The sequence below is a fragment of the Triticum aestivum genome, chromosome 1D (genome assembly GCF_018294505.1).
Source record: "Triticum aestivum cultivar Chinese Spring chromosome 1D, IWGSC CS RefSeq v2.1, whole genome shotgun sequence".
Classification (NCBI taxonomy): Eukaryota; Viridiplantae; Streptophyta; class Magnoliopsida; order Poales; family Poaceae; genus Triticum; species Triticum aestivum.
Window position 1 is genome coordinate 86995692 of NC_057796.1, and position 18136 is coordinate 87013827.

An 18136-nucleotide genomic window follows, 5' to 3' on the forward strand; every position below is an offset into this window, starting at 1 on the left:
GCCCCAAATTGGCACCCCAATCCCTCATGAATTGCCTGGTCAACTTGGTACAATGATGCCAAATGTCTAAGACCAACATAGATCGATGAGGCGAGTCGAGAGCCTCAAACCACTTGTTTTTTACCACATTGGCAAAGCCCTCCTGGCGCATCCAGAAACATCTCAAAGTGGAATCTGGGCGGCCCGACGCAAGCAACAAGGGGACATGGTCCAAACCCACCCTAGTGACAACCCGAAGTGAAGACTGAGGGAATTGTCTCTCCCAGTCCATGGAGCCAAAACCCTATCTAACACACTCATGTCCGTGGAGACCGAAGGAGCCCTGAAACCACGACAAACTCTAAAAGTGGAATCTGGGCGGCCCGGCGCGAGCAGCAAGAGGACATGGTCCAAACCCGCCCTAGTGACAGCCCGAAGTGACGCCAGAGGGAATTCCTCTTGTGCCTCCCAGCCCGTGGAGACCAAAACCAATTCCTCTTGTGCCTCCCAGCCCGTGGAGACCAAAACCCTATCTAGCACACTGGTGTCCGTGGAGACAAAAGGAGCCCTTCAACCACCCTATCTAGCACACTGGTGTCCGTGGAGACAAAAGGAGCCCTTTAACCACGACAAGTATTTTGAAATGGAGGAAATAGTTTTCGACACCAAATTGCCCGGAGGTTCTATAAAGCGGGGCGAAAGCCTATTTCGAGAGAAATTGCCTGGAGGGATGATGAAGCATGGATCGACAAGTTGCTGCATAACAAATCAAATAGAGAAGTAATCACAAGCTTACAACAGCATCGATTTCTCTCCACACACCAGATGCTTATTTCCATATGACAAATGATATCATGCCGGAGTATCAGGGTAGTACACAGGAATGTATCTAAAAGCCCACAAGAGGACATGAACCGGCTGCAACTATGCATATACAGATACAGGAGGACAGAGCTCACTTCTAAGATATTCAGTCCACTCCGATGATCGATTTCAAGAACCGGAGTTCTGCACTGAGTGCCATCAGGCGGTCAGAGGTATCGCTTGAGCCAATGGGGGGCTCCACGCCAACGAATATGTAAAGCCCTGCCAGTTCGCCTTCAAGTGTCGAAGAAGGCACAGCCCCGTACCCGGTTATTGTTCTTATCGTGTCGAGTTGTTCCCTCAACTGTTCTTCGGTGTAGCGAGCCTGGTCGAAACAAGGAAGATCATGCTTAGACACGGGAAAAAATATTGCACAAATATAAATCCTGCTGTGCTAGACATTACAAGTGTGCATTCAGTGTGGTAAACTGTGTTATAGGCATCCATCCAGTGAAATCCGGGAGCGACTGCGTTTGTTCACTTTAGCCTTTCCGGACATGACAACTTGATATGATTCCTACTACGGCCATGCTCACATATTCCATGCTTTAGTTTTATGTTCTTTTTCAGAGGAATGCATTTTATTTAGTTTTCCATTCATATACAATTTGAACTCTAGAACTGAAGGGGCAAGGCTAGAGTAAAATTCCAACCTCTTCTCAAACATACAAATTAGTCCTGGAGTTGCGGGTACTAGTTAAAGTCCCATAGAATTGTGGTTTTGTGTTACCTCAGCCCCAAATATTGTGTTTTTTGTGTTACCTCAGTACCAAATATTGTGTATTTGTGCCACCTCTTCTCAAACATACTAATTAGGGGCAAGGAAAAGGCCAAAGCTTATAAAACTGTCCAAACTTTAAACTGGATGGGAAAAATGGGCTGAAAACATCCCAGATTAATAATTGAAGATGCATCGAATTTTCGTGGTTTTCAGATTTTTTAAGACCAAATTAGGCCAACTCTTTAGATAAACTGTCCAAATTTGAAACTTTGACCTCATTTTGAGAATTGAGATTTTTTTCCAACTTCTTAATATTTACAATTTTTTCAGTTAGCTGAGCTCAGGTCGGCTTAAGCCAAGCTCTCAAGCCGAGCCATCCCTCTAGTCACTTAAACATGGGACCCCCATGCCATATATCTCATTAAGTGACTGTGTGTTTTTCTTTACTGATTATTCCTAGAGTTGTGGGTATAAGTTAAAATCCCATAAGAGTTGTGGTTTTGTGTTACCTCAGCCCCAAATATTATGTATTTGTGCAATTTTCTCTTTAAGAAATGATGTTATCATCATGCTGTACGAACTCATAAGGCACTTACTTTCTGTATCCCCATACCACCAGATCGTGAATCTATGGTTTTACCAACTGGAAATGCCACGTTTCACGCGAACAATTCGGTTGTCATTTACTAGTAAAGCAACATAAAATTATTTGAATATAATTAAATCATGTTCTGATCATTTCATGTCGAGCTATCAAATTGTAGAAATAAATAATCAGGTAGGGTCGTTTACAACGTCAATTATTTGTAAAACCTACAGACTGGCAGTGGCTTCCAACATAAATGTTACTCTGAAGAAACAAAAGAATATTTACCATATCCCTGGTTTCCATGTCGTTGCACCATATAACAACAATTTTTATAACCATTTTTGGCCTACAGATAATCTGATTAACTGTAAGAAGCACATACGTGTCATTGACTCACCTCGTTCTCAGCAACAACTCTGCTCCTAAATGCTTCATTCCTCACTGTGTAACCCACATCACTTGACTGATCGGACAGGTCAATGATTTCTTCGCCCATGGTGGAGAAATACGGTGTGCTCCCACTGGATATTACATCTTCAGTATCATGCATAGACGCCACTGGGACAAAACAGCATTCCATGCCTTGTTTGTCTACATCACCAGAATCCTTTACATTGTGTCCTGTTGCAGAAATTCCTACAATGTCACCAACATGTGCAGTTTCAACAACCACCTCTGACTCACATTCTGTGAGGTTACTCAGTGGCAGCACCTCATCTTCAGGCTTCATAGCAGCAGCAACAACGTTGACTTGCACATCAGAAATTTCCCCAATACCAAGATCTGCGGTTGAAGCACAAGCTGCAAGGTCACTCTCATGCAGCACCTCATCTTCAGGCTTCGCAGCAGCAACAATGCCGACATACACATCATTTACTTCCCCTGTAACAATATCTGGATGTAACTCAGGAGCCACAAGATTACTCGGTGACATCTCCCCACTATCTAGTGCCGCAGCTGCAATGATCTCCACTTGCACATCAACCACTTCGGCCATAACGAGATCGGTGCTCGGCGGCAGCACCTCACTTTCAGGTGCTGAAGTTACAATAATTTCCACTTGAGAATCAACCACTTCGGCCATAACAAGATCGGTGTTGCTATTAGCTTCTTCCAACACTCCCTCCACTGCAACTTCAAATCCTTCCTTGCTCTGAACCACATTGTCTTCACCATGGAACACTGGAGCTGGTGGCATGTCCTCGGCAGACTTCTTTTTCTCCATTGTTATGCCATGCTCTTTCTTATCTCCGATGTCCGATAAAAGTGAATGTTGGCCTAAATTGTGTACAGAGAATTGATCTTCTCCCTTTTTGTCTTCATCACCTGATGCTGGCACACTCGATTCGGGAAAATAGGAACCTCGCGAATGCGTCTCCTTGGTAGACTTGTTTTCCTCTGTACTTTTGTCATCCTCTTCTTTTTCATTCCAAATTTTTGATTGAAATGGTGGTTGGCCTGAATTCTCTACAGAAACATCACCTTCTTCTCTCTTTTCCTGAACCACATTGTCTTCATCACCTGATGCCGGCACAGACGATTCATAGAACAGCATCTCCTTGGTAGACTTGTTTTCCTCTGTAGTTTTGCCATCCTCTTCTTCTTTTTCATTCAAATTCTTCGACTGAAATGATTGTTGGCTTGAATTCTGTACAGCAAATTTACCTTCTCCCTTTTCCTGGACCACATTGTCATCGTCTCCGCCTGATGCTGGCACACGCGATTCTGGAAAACAGAGGCCTTGCGACACCGTCTCCTTCATATTCTTGTTTTCCTCCATAGTTTTACCATTGCCTTCTTCTTGAGAATACATGACATCCTCTGTTTCATTCCAATTCTTTGATTGACATAGTTGCTTGCCTGATACTTGTACAGCTTCTTCGCCGTTCCCCTTTTCCTGAACCACATTATCCTCTTCTGGAAACAGTGGCTTTGCTGATGCAGGAACACCAAAGCCCCTCGGTAGTGTCTCCTTTCGAGTAGACTCCCTTCCTTCCAATGGTGTGTGCTCCTCTGTATCGTTGCCACGGTTTGACATATATGAATCACGGCCAGATTCTTGGGCAGAAAATTCACCTTGCACCTCCTCCACCTCGTCGTCGGCAAACGCAGGCGCCGATGATTCGGAAACACCAGTATCCCATGGCAGCAGCGGCGAAGTGTCGCTCTCGTTTTCTTCTTTGATGATGGCCTGCTCTGTTTCAGTATCCAAATAGCCAAACACCGGAGCCTCTTCCGACACCGTCTCCTTGGTAGGCTTATTTTCCTCCATAATTTCCCCATCCTCCTTTTCTTTTTCACCAAAATTCTTTGACTGAAATTGCTGGCCTGAATTTTGTACAGAAAACTCATCTTCTCCCTTCTCCTGGACCACAATGTCGTCGTCACCACCGGACGCTGGCACACCCAATTCAGGAAAATAGAAGCTCTGCGACACCGTCTCCTTTGCAGGCCTGTTTTCCTCCATAGTTCTGTCATCCTCTTCATTGTTTATAGAACACACGCCATCCTCTTTTTCCTTCCAATTGTTTGATTGCAGTAATTGTTGGTCTGAATTCAGCACAGAGAATTCATCTTCTCCTCTTTTCTGAACTAGAGTATCCTCTTCCTGAAACAGTGGCTTTGATGGTGCAGAAAATTCTTGGGCAGAAAATTCACCTTCTACCTCGTCGTCGGCAAGCGCGCCAGGATCCCGTGAGAGGGGCAGCGAAGTGTCGCTGCCGTCCTCCTCTTCGACGATGCCCTGCCCTGTTACGGTATCCAAATGGCCGAACACCGGGGCCTCTTGGCCGTACCCTTCCGACGCGTCGAGGAATTCTTGCTCCAGGTCGTCGTATTCTTGGGGGCACGGCTGCGGCGGCGGTTGACAGGAGCGGAGGAGCGCGCCCGTGAGGTGGTTAGCGGCGGCGAGGCTGGCGAGGTAGGCGGCGAATGGGACGGACAGCGCGACGCCGGCGGCGGAGAGGACGAGCAGCGGCGGCGCCACGACCGGCGCGGCCGTCGCCGCGGCGCCCGCGATGGCGGCCGTTCGGGTCAGGCCCCATCCGCGCCGGAGCAGCTCGCGGGCCCAGCTGTCGTTATTGCCGCCGCCGCCGCCGCCAGCTGCAGCTGCAGACCGGCCGGGGCTGCTAGAGTGGGGGAGGCAGTCCTGGCCATGCGTGCCGGCGGATTCGACCTCGTCGAGGACCATGCTCATGGGATGAGGCTGAAGCCGGACTCGGAGCGGCGCTGTGGGAGGCGGCGGGGTTTGGATGGGCGGTGAGGTGGCTGCTGGCGAGTGACGATGGGCGGGGGCTTTGGCCTGAGACGCTGCGCGTGGAAAGGCGACCGCGACGCGTGTGTACCAACGTGTCGACGCGTGCTGAGCTCCTGTGCCATGCAACCGAGATGGAGTAGGGAGACGAGGCCCAGGCGGATTGATCTCCGAGTCGGTTTTCCTTTCGACCATGATTGATCTCGTCGACCCTCCTCATCTGCATATATATTCGGGCCGGGCGCCGCGTCCTCTTCCACCCAACAACCCACCCATCGATCGAAAATTGCACACGCGCACCACAGGAGCCATCTCGATCGCCGACGTAGCAGTTGGACGTGCCTGGCCCAGGCGTGCAAGATGAACGAGTCCTCCTCCCTCTCCCTCGCTCCACCCGGGGAGTCCATGGCGGAGGTGCACGCCGGCAACCGCGAGCGCCTCGTCGCCGCGCTCCGCGCCCACCTCTCCGCCGCCGGCCGCCCTCTCCGCGGCATCGTCCTTCTCAAGGGCGGCGAGGAGCAGACCCGTTACTGCACCGACCACGTCCCGCTCTTCAGGCAGGAGAGCTACTTCGCGTATCTGTTCGGGGTGCGAGAGCCGGGGTTCTACGGCGCCGTCGACATTGGTTCCGGACAGTCCATCTTGTTCGCTCCAAGGTTCTCACCTGACGACGCTATTTGGAACGGCAAACCCAAAAAATTGCCTTACTTCAAGGACATGTACAAGGTCGATTCTGTCTTCTATGTTGACGAGCTTGCGCAGGTTCTCCGATGTGAATGCAGTGAGCATGGCCATGGAGAGCCGCTTCTCTTCCTCTTATACGGACAGAACACCGACAGCGGGAACTACTCAAGGCCTGCCAGTTTCGAGGGGATGGACAAGTTCGACACCGACTTAAGCACGCTGCATCCCATCTTGACTGAATGCCGTGTTACAAAATCTGACATGGAGCTTGCCCTCATTCAGCATGCCAACGATGTCAGCTCAGAAGCGCACGTTGAGGTCATGAGGAAGATCAAGCCAGGCATGACGGAAAATCAGTTGGAGAGCACCTTTCGTTGCCATGCATCCATGCCAAGGTTCTGGTCACCGGTCGAAATTTCAAGATTTTCCATGGTTACCGCGTATTTCCATACCCCTGGGTAAATCGCCATACCGAGCAAAAAATACCAGTTTTTTGAAATTTTTGAATTTAAACACTCGATTTACAGTAAAGTACGTAGGATCTAATTAATACCATGAGAGTTGGTTCTGGCATGTTGGTAGCAACCTAGTTCCTGTTTTGAGAGGTCTCTGGTTCGAATATTCGTTCATTCACTTATTTGAATTCAAAATTCAACTATAAAATTCGCTTGAAATATTCTCGGTATTTCTCGGTAACCGTGGTAACCACATTTATCCGCCCCCCTCGGTAAAATTGCCTCATTCGGTAACCAAAACCTTGATCCATGCACGAAGGCTGCCGGCGTTGCTCCTACACATGCATATGTGCCACTGGACAGAACAGTTCCATTCTTCATTATGGACAAAATGATGGGACGGTGAACGACGGAGACATGGCTCTGATGGACATGGGAGCTGAATACAACTTCTATGCCTCTGACATCACATGTTCATACCCTACCAATGGAAAATTCACAAGAAATCAGGCAGTTGTGTACAATGCCGTCCTCAAGGCTCATAATGATGTGATATCGCATATGCCGCCTGGAGTAAAATGGATCGACATGCACAAGCTGGCGGAGCGGAGAATACTTGAGTCTCTAAAGGAAGAAGATATCATCCGTGGTGATATTGGTGACATGATGGACAGAAGGTTGGGTGCCGTTTTCATGCCTCATGGTCTTGGGCACTTGCTTGGAATCGACGCCCATGATCCCGGAGGCTACCCTGAGGGTTTGGAGAGGCCGGAGGAGCCGGGATTGAGATCCTTGCGGACCACAAGAGAACTTAAACAAGGCATGGTTATTACGGTCGAGCCGGGCTGTGATTTCATTGACGCTTTGCTGGGGCAGGCCAGGGATGACCCAATTTGCTCAAGCTTCTTCAACTGGGAAAAGATAGAAATGTACCGAAGCTTTGGTGGTGTTCGCATCGAAAGTAATGTGTATGTGACGGCGCAAGGATGCAAGAACCTCACGAACTGCCCCCGAGAGATCTGCGAAATCGAAGCGGTAATGGCTGGTGCGCCCTGGCATTCACGTGATTCCTGTTCCAGTGCAACAACAACAGAGAATGGCCTTAGCAAAGCCTAAGCACTTCAATTCGCCATGCCCTTGAGAGAAATAAAAATAACCATAATAAATTTATGAAGTATAGGGTACTTTTTCCCCCGAATAAATGTAGGTCACTTTGATAAACAGAGAGCCTCTCACAAGCTGTTGGTTGGTTTGTTTAAGTTTTTGATTGTAATATAAATCAGTTAATCAATCAAGCAATTGCGTGGTTGGGCGTAGTTTTCTTTATAACTCGGGCCAACTATATTCTTCTATATAAAATCGCAGGAACACCGTTCCCTCGTGACGAGGTTCTACCAGAAAAAAGGAACGCCTTTTCAATTCAAAACCAGCAAAATTATCTTAGAGGTACAATAATTTTAGGTAATGTTGCCCTTGTTTTCTTAAGTGTATTATCTGATTGCGATGCTATTAGTATTTTGCATATGCGTCTCAGGCATATGATGAACTTGGTTTCATGGATAAGTTAAAAAAAAACTTGCTTTGATGGAATGAAACAAAAAAGGACTTCTTAAATATCACTCACAAACAGAATTTCTACGAGCATTGCATCTTTGGCGAGTACAAGAGGGCCTTCAAAAAGAAGTGTGGGAGTGACGGGCAACCTTAGTCTATATTGTGCTCGTGACCCGTCAAGTACCAGTCTCATAGTAGTACTGGTGTTAAAAGATCAGTCCTTCACCCGCGGATCCTTCATGGGTCGAACTTGCTCTCTTGCCATGTCTTTCACTCACTAACTCGAGTCAGACTTATTCACTGCTTACTTTTCTAGGGGTCTTTACTCTCTTGTTGTTACATGCTTTGAAAACTGGATACTTTTCATCATTCGAGCCACTCCGGCCGGTTTTGAGCCGATGTGGGCTACAGGTGGCCAAGATTTTGGGTAAAGAGACAGAAAACACATGCAATGCTCATGTTTAATTCTTTAAGACAAAACGTCGAATGGTTTTTGTGCATGCCATTCACACAGGTCATGCTGCTCTCACTGGCCATGTTAGGGCATTTCGAACCGATGCCCTAAAAATAGCGGAGGATCTAGCAAAGTAAACTTTTAGTGGAGTATTTTTACTCGACTAAGTTTTCGCCGGACCTAACCAATCCTTTATATATAACGGAGTAAAAAATTCATTTGTATTTTATTTTCGACACCGAAATGCATTTCTTTGCTTCTTTATTTCATTCAACGATATTTTGATACATTGAAGTACATAATTCACCAATTCTTCGCTTAGCGGACAGTCCATCTTGTTTGCCTTATTTCAAGGACATGTACAAGGTCGATTTGGTCTTCCATGTCGACGAGCTTGCGCAGGCTCTCCGACGTCAGTTCAGCGTACACGGCCATGGAGAGCCGCTTCTCTTCCTCTTATAGACAGAACACCGACAGCGGGAACTACTCAAGGCCTGCCAGTTTCGAGGGGATAGAGAAATTCGACACCGATTTAAGCACGCTCCATCCTATCTTGACTGAATGCCGTGTCATAAAATCTGACATGGAGCTTGCCCTCATTCAGCATGCCAATGTGAAGGAAATATGCCCTAGAGGCAATAATAAAGTTATTATTTTATAATTCCTCATATCATGATAAATGTTCATTATTCATGCTAGAATTGTATTAACCGGAAACTTGATACATGTGTGGATACATAGACAAAACACCGTGTCCCTAGTAAGCCTCTACTAGACTAGTTCGTTAATAAAAAATGGTTAAGTTTCCTAACCATAGACATGTGTTGTCATTTGATGAACGGGATCACATCATTAGGAGAATGATGTGATGGACAAGACCCATCCGTTAGCTTGGCATAATGATCGTTCAGTTTTATTGCTATAGCTTTCTTCATGTCATATATATATATATTCCTTTGACTATGAGATTATGCAACTCCCGGATACCGGAGGAATACCTTGTGTGCTATCAAACGTCACAACGTAACTGGGTGATTATAATGATGCTCTACAGGTATCTCCGAAGGTGTTTGTTGGGTTGGCATAGATCGAGATTAGGATTTGTCACTCCGAGTATCGAAGAGGTATCTCTGGGCCCTCTCGGTAATGCACATCATGATAAGCCTTGCAAGCAATGTGACTAATGAGTTAGTTGCGGGATGATGCATTACAGAACGAGTAAAGAGACTTGCCGGCAACGAGATTGAACTAGGTATGAAGATACCATACGATCGAATCTCGGGCAAGTAACATACCGATGACAAAGGGAATGGTGTATGTTGTCATTGCGGTTTGATCGATAAAGATCTTCGTAGAATATGTAGGAACCAATATGAGCATCCAGGTTCCGCTATTGGTTATTGATCAGAGATGTGTCTCGATCATGTCTATATAGTTCTCAAACCCGTAGGGTCCGCACGCTTAACGTTTCGATGACGATTTTGTATTATATGAGTTATGTGATTTGGTGACCGAATGTTGCTCGGAGTCTCGGATGAGATCACAGACATGAAGAGGAGTCTCGAAATGGTCGAGAGGTAAAGATTCATATATAGGATGATAGTATTCGGACACCGGAAGTGTTCTAGGGGTACCAAGTACGTATCAGGTCACCGGAAGGGGTTCCGGGCACCCCCCAGCAAAGATATGGGCCTCATTGGACCAACGGCGGGATAGACCAGCCCCTAAGGGGCTGGTGCACCCCCATATGGGTCGGCCTAAGTGGAGAAAGGAAAAGGGGAGGAGGAAAGGAAATAGAGGGAATAGGATTCCCCCTTCCTTTCCCCTCTCCCCTCTTTCCTTTCCCCCTCCGGAGATAAGGAAAGGGGAGGCCGAATTGGAGGAGGCCCCCAAATAGGATTCCTCCTACTTGGGGTGCCCCATGGCTGTCACCCTCCCCTCCCACCTATATATATGTGTGGGGAGGAGGTGCCTAGAACACACAACAAACATTGTTAGCCGTGTGCGGCGCCCTCCTCCACAGTTTACGCCTCTGGTCATATTCACGTAGCGCTTAGGCGAAGCCCTACGCGGATCACTTCACCATCACCGTCACCACACTGTCGTGCTGACAGAATTCTCCCTCGACACTTTGCTGGATCAAGAGTTCGAGGGACTTCATCGAGCTGAACGTGTGCAGAACTCGGAGGTGCCGTACATTCGGTACTTGATCGGTTGAATCGAAAAGACGTTCGACTACATCAACCGCGTTAAACTAACGCTTCCGCTTTCGGTCTACGAGGGTACGTGGACACACTCCCCCCTCTCATTGCTATGCATCTCCTAGATAGATCTTGCATGAGCGTAGGAATTTTTTTAAATTGCATGCTACATTCCCAACAGTGGCATCCGAGCCAGGTCTATGCATAGATGATATGCACGAGTAGAACACAAAGAGTTGTGGGCGATAATAGTCATACTGCTTACCACCAACGTCTTATTTTGATTCGGTGGTATTGTTGGATGAAGCAGTCCGGACCAACCTTACATGACCACGTTCATGAGACCGGTTCCACCGACAGACATGCAACTTGTTTTGCATAAAGGTGGATGGCGGGTGTCTGTTTCTCCAACTTTAGTTGAATCGAATTTGACTACGGCCGGTCCTTGTTGAAGGTTAAAACAACACACTTGACGAAAGACCGTTGTGGTTTTGATGCATAGGTAAGAACGGTTCTTGATAGAATCCCGTAGCAGCCACGTAAACTTGCAACAACAAAGTAGAGGACGTCTAACTTGTTTTTGCAGGGCATGTTGTGATATGATATGGTCAAGACATGATGTGATATAAATTGTTGTATGAGATGATCATGTTTTGTAAAAGTTATCGGCAACTGGCAGGAGCCTTATAGTTGTCGCTTTATTGTATGAAATGCAATCACCATGTAATTGCTTTACTTTATCACTAAGTGGTAGCGATAGTCGTGGAAGCAATAGTTGGCGAGATGACAACGACGCTACGATGGAGATCAAGGTGTCAAGACGGTGAAGATGGAGATCATGGCGGTGCTTTGGAGATGGAGATCAAAGGCACAAGATGATGATGGCCGTATCATGTCACATATTTTGATTGCATGATGTTTATCCTTTATGCATCTTATTTTGCTTAGTACAGCGGTAGCATTATAAGAGGATCTCTCACTAAATTTCAAGGTATAAGTGTTCGCCCTGAGTATGCACCGTTGCTACAGTTCGTCGTGCCGAGACATCATGTGATAATCGGGTGTGATAAGCTCTACGTTCACATACAATGGGTGCAAGCCAGTTTTGCACGTGCAGAATACTCGGGTTAAACTTGACGAGCCTAGCATATGCAGATATGGCTCGGAACACTGAGACCGAAAGGTCGAACATAAATCATATAGTAGATATGATCAACATAGTGATGTTCACCATTGAAAACTACTCCATCTCACGTGATGATCAGACATGGTTTAGTTGATATGGATCACGTGATCATTTAGATGACTAGAGGGATGTCTATCTAAGTGGGAGTTTGTAAGTAATATGATTAATTAAACTTTAATTTATCATAAACTTAGTCCTGATAGTTTTTGCATATCTCTGTTGTTGTAGATCAATGGCCGTGCTACCGTTCCAATGAATTTTAATGCCTCTCTAGGGAAAGCTAAGTTGAAAGATGATGGTAGCAACTACGCGGACTAGGTCTGTAACTTGAGGATTATCCTCATTGCTGCACAGAAGAATTACGTCCTGGAAGCACCGCTAGGTGCAAGACCCACCGCAGGACCAACTCCGGACGTTATGAACGTCTGGCAGAGCAAAGCTGATGACTACTCGATAGTTCAGTGTGCCATGCTTTACGGCTTAGAATCGGGACTTCAAAGACGTTTTGAACGTCATGGAGCATATGAGATGTTCCAGGAGTTCAAGTTAATATTTCAAACAAATGCCCGAGTTGAGAGATATGAAGTCTCCAACAAGTTCTATAGTTGCAAGATGGAGGAGAATAGTTCTCTCAGTGAACACATACTCAGAATGTCTGGGTACCATAACCACTTGACTCAGCTGGAAGTTAATCTTCCTGATGATAGTGTCATTGACAGAGTTCTTCAAGCACTACCACCAAGCTATAAAGGCTTCGTGATGTACTATAATATGCATGGGATGGAAAAGATAATTCCCGAGCTCTTCGCGATGCTAAAGGCTGCGGAGGTAGAAATCAAGAAGGAGCATCAAGTGATGATGGCTAACAAGACACTAGTTTCAAGAAAAAGGGCAAAGGGAAGAAGGGGAACTTCAAGAAGAACAGAAAGCAAGTTGCCACTCAAGGGAAGAAGCCCAAGTCTAGACCTAAGCCTGAAACTGAGTGCTTCTACTGCAAAGGGACTGGTCACTGGAAGCGGAACTGCCCCAAGTATTTAGCAGATAAGAAGGATGGCAAAGTGAAAGGTATATTTGATATACATGTTATTGATGTGCACCTTACTAATGCTCGTAGTAGCGCCTGGGTATTTGATACTGGTTTTGTTGCTCATATTTGCAACTCGAAACAGGGGCTACAGATTAAACGAAGATTGGCTAAGGACGAGGTGACGATGCGCGTCGGAAATGGTTCCAAGGTTGATGTGATCGCCGTCGGCATGCTACTGTTGGGGAACGTAGTATTTCAAAAAAATTCCTGCGATCACGCAAGATCTATCTAGGAGAAGTATAGCAATGAGCAGGGAGAGTGTGTCCATGTACCCTCGTAGACCGAAAGCGGAACCGTTTAGTAACGCGGTTGATGTAGTCGAACGTCTTCGCGATCCAACCGATCCAAGTACCGAACGCACGGCACCTCCGCGATCTGCACACGTTCAGCTCGGCGACGTCCCTCGAACTCTTGATCCAGTTGAGGCCGAGGGAGAGTTTCGTCAGCACGATGGCATGGTGATGGTGATGATGAAGTTACCGGCACAGGGCTTCGCCTAAGCACTACGGCGATATGACCGAGGTGTAAAACTGTGGAGGGGGGCACCGCACATGGCTAAAGATCAACTTGTGTGTCTATGGGGTGCCCCCTCCCCCGTATATAAAGGAGGGGAGGAGGAGGAGGGCCGGCCACAAGGGGCGCGCCCAAGGGGGGGATTCCTACTCCTAGTAGGAGTAGGTTTCCCCGTTTCCTAGTCCAACTAGGAGAAGGAAGGGAAGGAGGAAGAGGGGAGAAGGAAGGAGGGGGGCGCCACCCCCTCCTAGTCCAATTCGGACCAGCCCATGGGGCAGCACGCGGACACCTCTTGAGGCCCTTCTCTCCTTTCCCGTATGGTCCATTAAGGCCCACTACTTCCCCCGGCGAATTCCCGTAACTCTCCGGTACTCCGAAAAATACCCGAATCACTCGGAACCTTTCCGATGTCCGAATATAGCCTTCCAATATATCGATCTTTACCTCTCGACCATTTCGAGACTCCTCGTCATGTCCGTGATTTCATCCGGGACTCCGAACAAACTTCAGTCATCAAATCACATAAACTCATAGTACAAATCGTCATCGAACGTTAAGCGTGCGGACCCTACGGGTTCGAGGACTATGTAGACATGACCGAGACACATTTCCGGTCAATAACCAATAGCGGAACCTAGATGCTCATATTCGCTCCTACATATTCTACGAAGATCTTTATCAGTCAAACCGCATAACAACATACGTTGTTCCCCTTGTCATCGGTATGTTACTTGCCCGAGATTCGATCGTCGGGTATCACCATACCTAGTTCAATCTTGTTACCGGCAAGTCTCTTTACTCGTTCCGTAATGCATCATCCCGTAACTAACTCATTAGTCACATTGCTTGCAAGGCTTATAGTGATGTGCATTACCGAGAGGGCCCAGAGATACCTCTCCGACAATCGGAGTGACAAATCCTAATCTTGATCTATGCCATCCCAACAAACACCTTTGGAGACACCTGTAGAGCATCTTTATAATCACCCAGTTACGTTATGACGTTTGATAGCACACAAGGTGTTCCTCCGGTATTCGGGAGTTGCATAATCTCATAGTCAGAGGAACATGTATAAGTCATGAAGAAAGCAATAGCAATAAAACTCAACGATCATAATGCTAAGCTAATGGATGGGTCTTGTCCATCACATCATTCTCTAATGATGTGATCCCACTCATCAAATGACAACACATGTCTATGGCTAGGAAACATAACCATCTTTGATAAACAAGCTAGTCAAGTAGAGGCATACTAGGGGCACTCTGTTTGTCTATGTATTCACACATGTACTAAGTTTCCGGTTAATACAATTCTAGCATGAATAATAAACATTTATCATGATATAAGGAAATATAAATAACAACTTTATTATTGCCTCTAGGGCACATTTCCTTCAGCTACCTCTACATCTACCGCCGGGATTAGTTTTAGACCTGAATAATTGTTATTTGGTGCCAGCGTTGAGCATGAACGTTATATCTGGATCTTGTTTGATGCGAGACGGTTATTCATTTAAATCAGAGAATAATGGTTGTTCTATTTATATGATTAATATCTTTTATGGTCATGCACCCTTGACGAGTGGTCTATTTTTATTGAATCTCGATCGTAGTGATACACATATTCATAATAGGGATAATCGGTTTTATACCCTTAGTTGGGTACCACTCGTCAGGATTGCCCCTACTTTTGGAAAACACGCGGTCTTGCCCAACTCAGTTTGCTTGTCTTGTGCTTTTGCCCTTCCGGCACGGCTCCGTCCAGTCAGCGCCGTTTGACCGTAAGCGGCGCTAGATTTTGGACATTTTTACCCCTGTCGGTCCTACACTTAGTACCCTTTCGTCCTTAGTGAGCTTGCGCTGAAGAAAACAGAGGAGCGGAGCAGGCGACGCGAGGCCTGACGAGGAAGAAGATGGTGCGGCGCAGCACGACGAGCTCGGGCTCGTCCAACTACTCGCAGGCGGCCGGTGAGGTAAGTGAACATGAGCTCGTGCGGCTCCTCCACCCCCAATTCGTTCTTGGGTTTCTAGTGTTTGTGAGATTTGGGGGAAATTTTGACCTTCCTTCCCTTCCATTTGGTTTAGGTTGATGGGGTCGGGATTGTGCAGCTCGCCTCCGAGTTCTATCTTCCCGATGACACCTATTGTGGATTGGAGTATCGTTCAAAGCATCGTTGCCCTGGTCACGGCCTTGTTCCAGCCCGCCATGTTTCCTGGGGAGGGGCAAGCACTAGCCGCCGGTTTTTAGGGTGTCCTCTAGATGTAAGAGATTGTGAATTTGAGCATGTTTTAGTTCTTGTTTATGAAAAAACTAATTTTTGGTTAATGTGATGTGCAATCAGTTACCACAGGAGTGTGAGTGGGTGGTGTGGGTTGATCCTCCTCCTCCATTGCGTGTTGCCCTGGCTTTTGAAGACTTGCACGCAGAGGTAGAACAGAGCTAGATCAAAAGTCACAAGTTGAAGAAGGAAAACATGGCGTTGTCAAGAAAGAATCATGGTTTGAAGAAGAAGCTGAGAGGAAGAGATGAGATGATGCTTCTTTTAGCATTGTTGTTTGTAGGAATTTGTGTTGTAATGTTGTTCGTGTTGTAGTTGTATCAGTTTGTGCTTGTTGACCGAATGGTACAACCTAGTATGATGTATCTGAAGACGATGATGCACTGTTGTGGTCAAGATGAACATGCTATTTTGTCTATGCAAACTAGATGATGGTGTGGATGGATGCAAAGTAGATGTTGGTTCAGATGTCCTAAGTAGACAGAAGTGTGGCAAAGTAGATGTAGGTTTTGTCGTCGACGACGTCGATGACAAAACTATGCCAAGGTAGATGTAGGTTTTGTCGTCGACGACGTCGATGACAAAACTATGCAAAGGTAGATGTAGGTTTTGTTGACAAAACTATGCAAAGGTAGATGTAGGTTTTGTCGTCGACGACGTCGATGACAAAACAATGCCAAAGTAGATCTCAACAACAATCCCAACTTATTAAACACCACAGTGAGCACAAAGCATTAAGAATAAGAAGTTGATCATCACACATGCACCAAACACTGGGCATAACTAGTGCATGAAGCATTAAGAAGTTGATCATCACAGTGCACAGACAACAACATCAAGTGCATAAAGCACTAAGAACATAAAAGTACTGGTATCACAGTGCACACAGTAACAACATCAAGTGCATAACAGTTTCAAACATAAAACTAAAGTAACAGGACTAAAACTGAAGTTTCTTGCTCCTGGTGTTCTTGGTTGGGTTTGGAGCCAGCTTTGCTTTGCTTCTAGTGTTCTTTTATGGATTGGGGGCAGTGGGTGGAGCTTCAACTGTTGTTGCCGTTTTTTTGGCTGGAGAGACACCCTTGCTGTCAACACTGCTTCCAGTAACTGAGCAAAATGTAGTTGTTGCTCCATTTTTCTTATGCTTGCAACATCTTGGAGAAGCTCCCCTCTCTGCTCCTCTTTTATAATTCTTTCTAGGACTAAAACAAGTTCAAACATAACACAAGTTTTAAGATATGAACTAATGAAAACTGAAACAAGGGCAATATAAAACTGAAACAAGTTGCTGGCACACACCTCACTACACTAGCTTGTGTAGATGCCTCATGTGAGGTTTCCTTTGGTGGTGGCATCTGCCGCTGAAGAACATCAACTTCTGGCTCTTCATCCTCCTCCTCATCTTCTACTTCTGCTTCTGCTGGCTCATTAGCTGTTGGATGATCATCTGCATTATCTGCTCCAAATGTTCTTCTTCTCCAAAGGCTAGATCAACAGATTCTTTGCAGCCTTTGGTTTTGTGTCCACATCTTCCACATCTCTTGCACTTATACTTCCTAGGACCAAGGCCCTTCCCTTCACTGGTAGATATTATCCTCTGCTTTCTTGGTCTTCCTGGTGGTCTGTTCTGAACAGGAGCACACAGCTTGAATCGTGGATCTACACAGTCCCACTGTTGTTTGCCTTCTAGAGCTGGTAGATTGTCAGCATAAGTTGCTCTAAACATCTCAACTGAGTAATATTTGTGGGCATACTGATCTATTCCACTAGCTACACCTCTTAGAGCAGTGATGAAAAAAAGGGCATGGATGCAGGGTTTACCAGTGATGTGCCACTGCCTACAACTGCAAGACCACTTCTCTATGTCAACAGGGTACCTCCATTCTCTTTTCTCTCTGTCAGTAGCAGTCACCTCAGCCTCTGTTGGGCTTCTCCTAACTATACTCATCTCCAAACCTTTTGTCTTCTCCATCAAAACCTTCATTATTGCTGGTATGATGTAGTGCCCAATGAAATGGTCAGTGGCAATTCTGTTTCTTAAGTCAAATTTCTCCATGATGTATTGCCTAATGTTGTCTAGCAGGTCAACTATGTGAAGACTCTTGTATTTCCTGATTCTTGAGTTGAATGATTCAGCAAGGTTGTTGTTCACATAGTCAACCTTGCGCATCTCATTGAACTCTTCTCTTGCCCAGATTTTTGTGTGGTGCTCCTCGAGATATTCCTTAACATTGGGTTTGCTTTTGAGATGGTTCAGATGATAATTATGCTTCTTGATACTGTAGGTTAGTGAACATGGCCATAAGTTATCACCAAAG

At 46.1% G+C, this 18136-nt stretch overlaps 2 protein-coding genes and 1 pseudogene across 2 annotated transcripts; 2 read left to right on the forward strand and 1 right to left on the reverse strand.

Annotated features, from left to right (window-relative positions):
* Window positions 1-713: 713 nt before the first annotated feature.
* On the reverse strand, window positions 714-5569 carry LOC123180491 (uncharacterized). Its single transcript, XM_044592564.1, has 2 exons — window positions 2551-5569; window positions 714-1168 (listed from the first exon to the last, which is right to left on the reverse strand). The coding sequence occupies exons 1-2, from the start codon at window positions 5347-5349 to the stop codon at window positions 950-952; spliced, it is 3018 nt and encodes a 1005-aa protein (XP_044448499.1). The 5' UTR covers window positions 5350-5569; the 3' UTR covers window positions 714-949.
* An 87-nt stretch (window positions 5570-5656) lies between these two features.
* On the forward strand, window positions 5657-7731 carry LOC123180492 (xaa-Pro dipeptidase). The gene is made up of 2 exons (XM_044592565.1): window positions 5657-6473; window positions 6851-7731. The coding sequence occupies exons 1-2, from the start codon at window positions 5767-5769 to the stop codon at window positions 7659-7661; spliced, it is 1518 nt and encodes a 505-aa protein (XP_044448500.1). The 5' UTR covers window positions 5657-5766; the 3' UTR covers window positions 7662-7731.
* A 766-nt stretch (window positions 7732-8497) lies between these two features.
* LOC123157993 (xaa-Pro dipeptidase-like) overlaps window positions 8498-18136 on the forward strand; it is a 31333-nt pseudogene continuing 21694 nt past the window's right edge.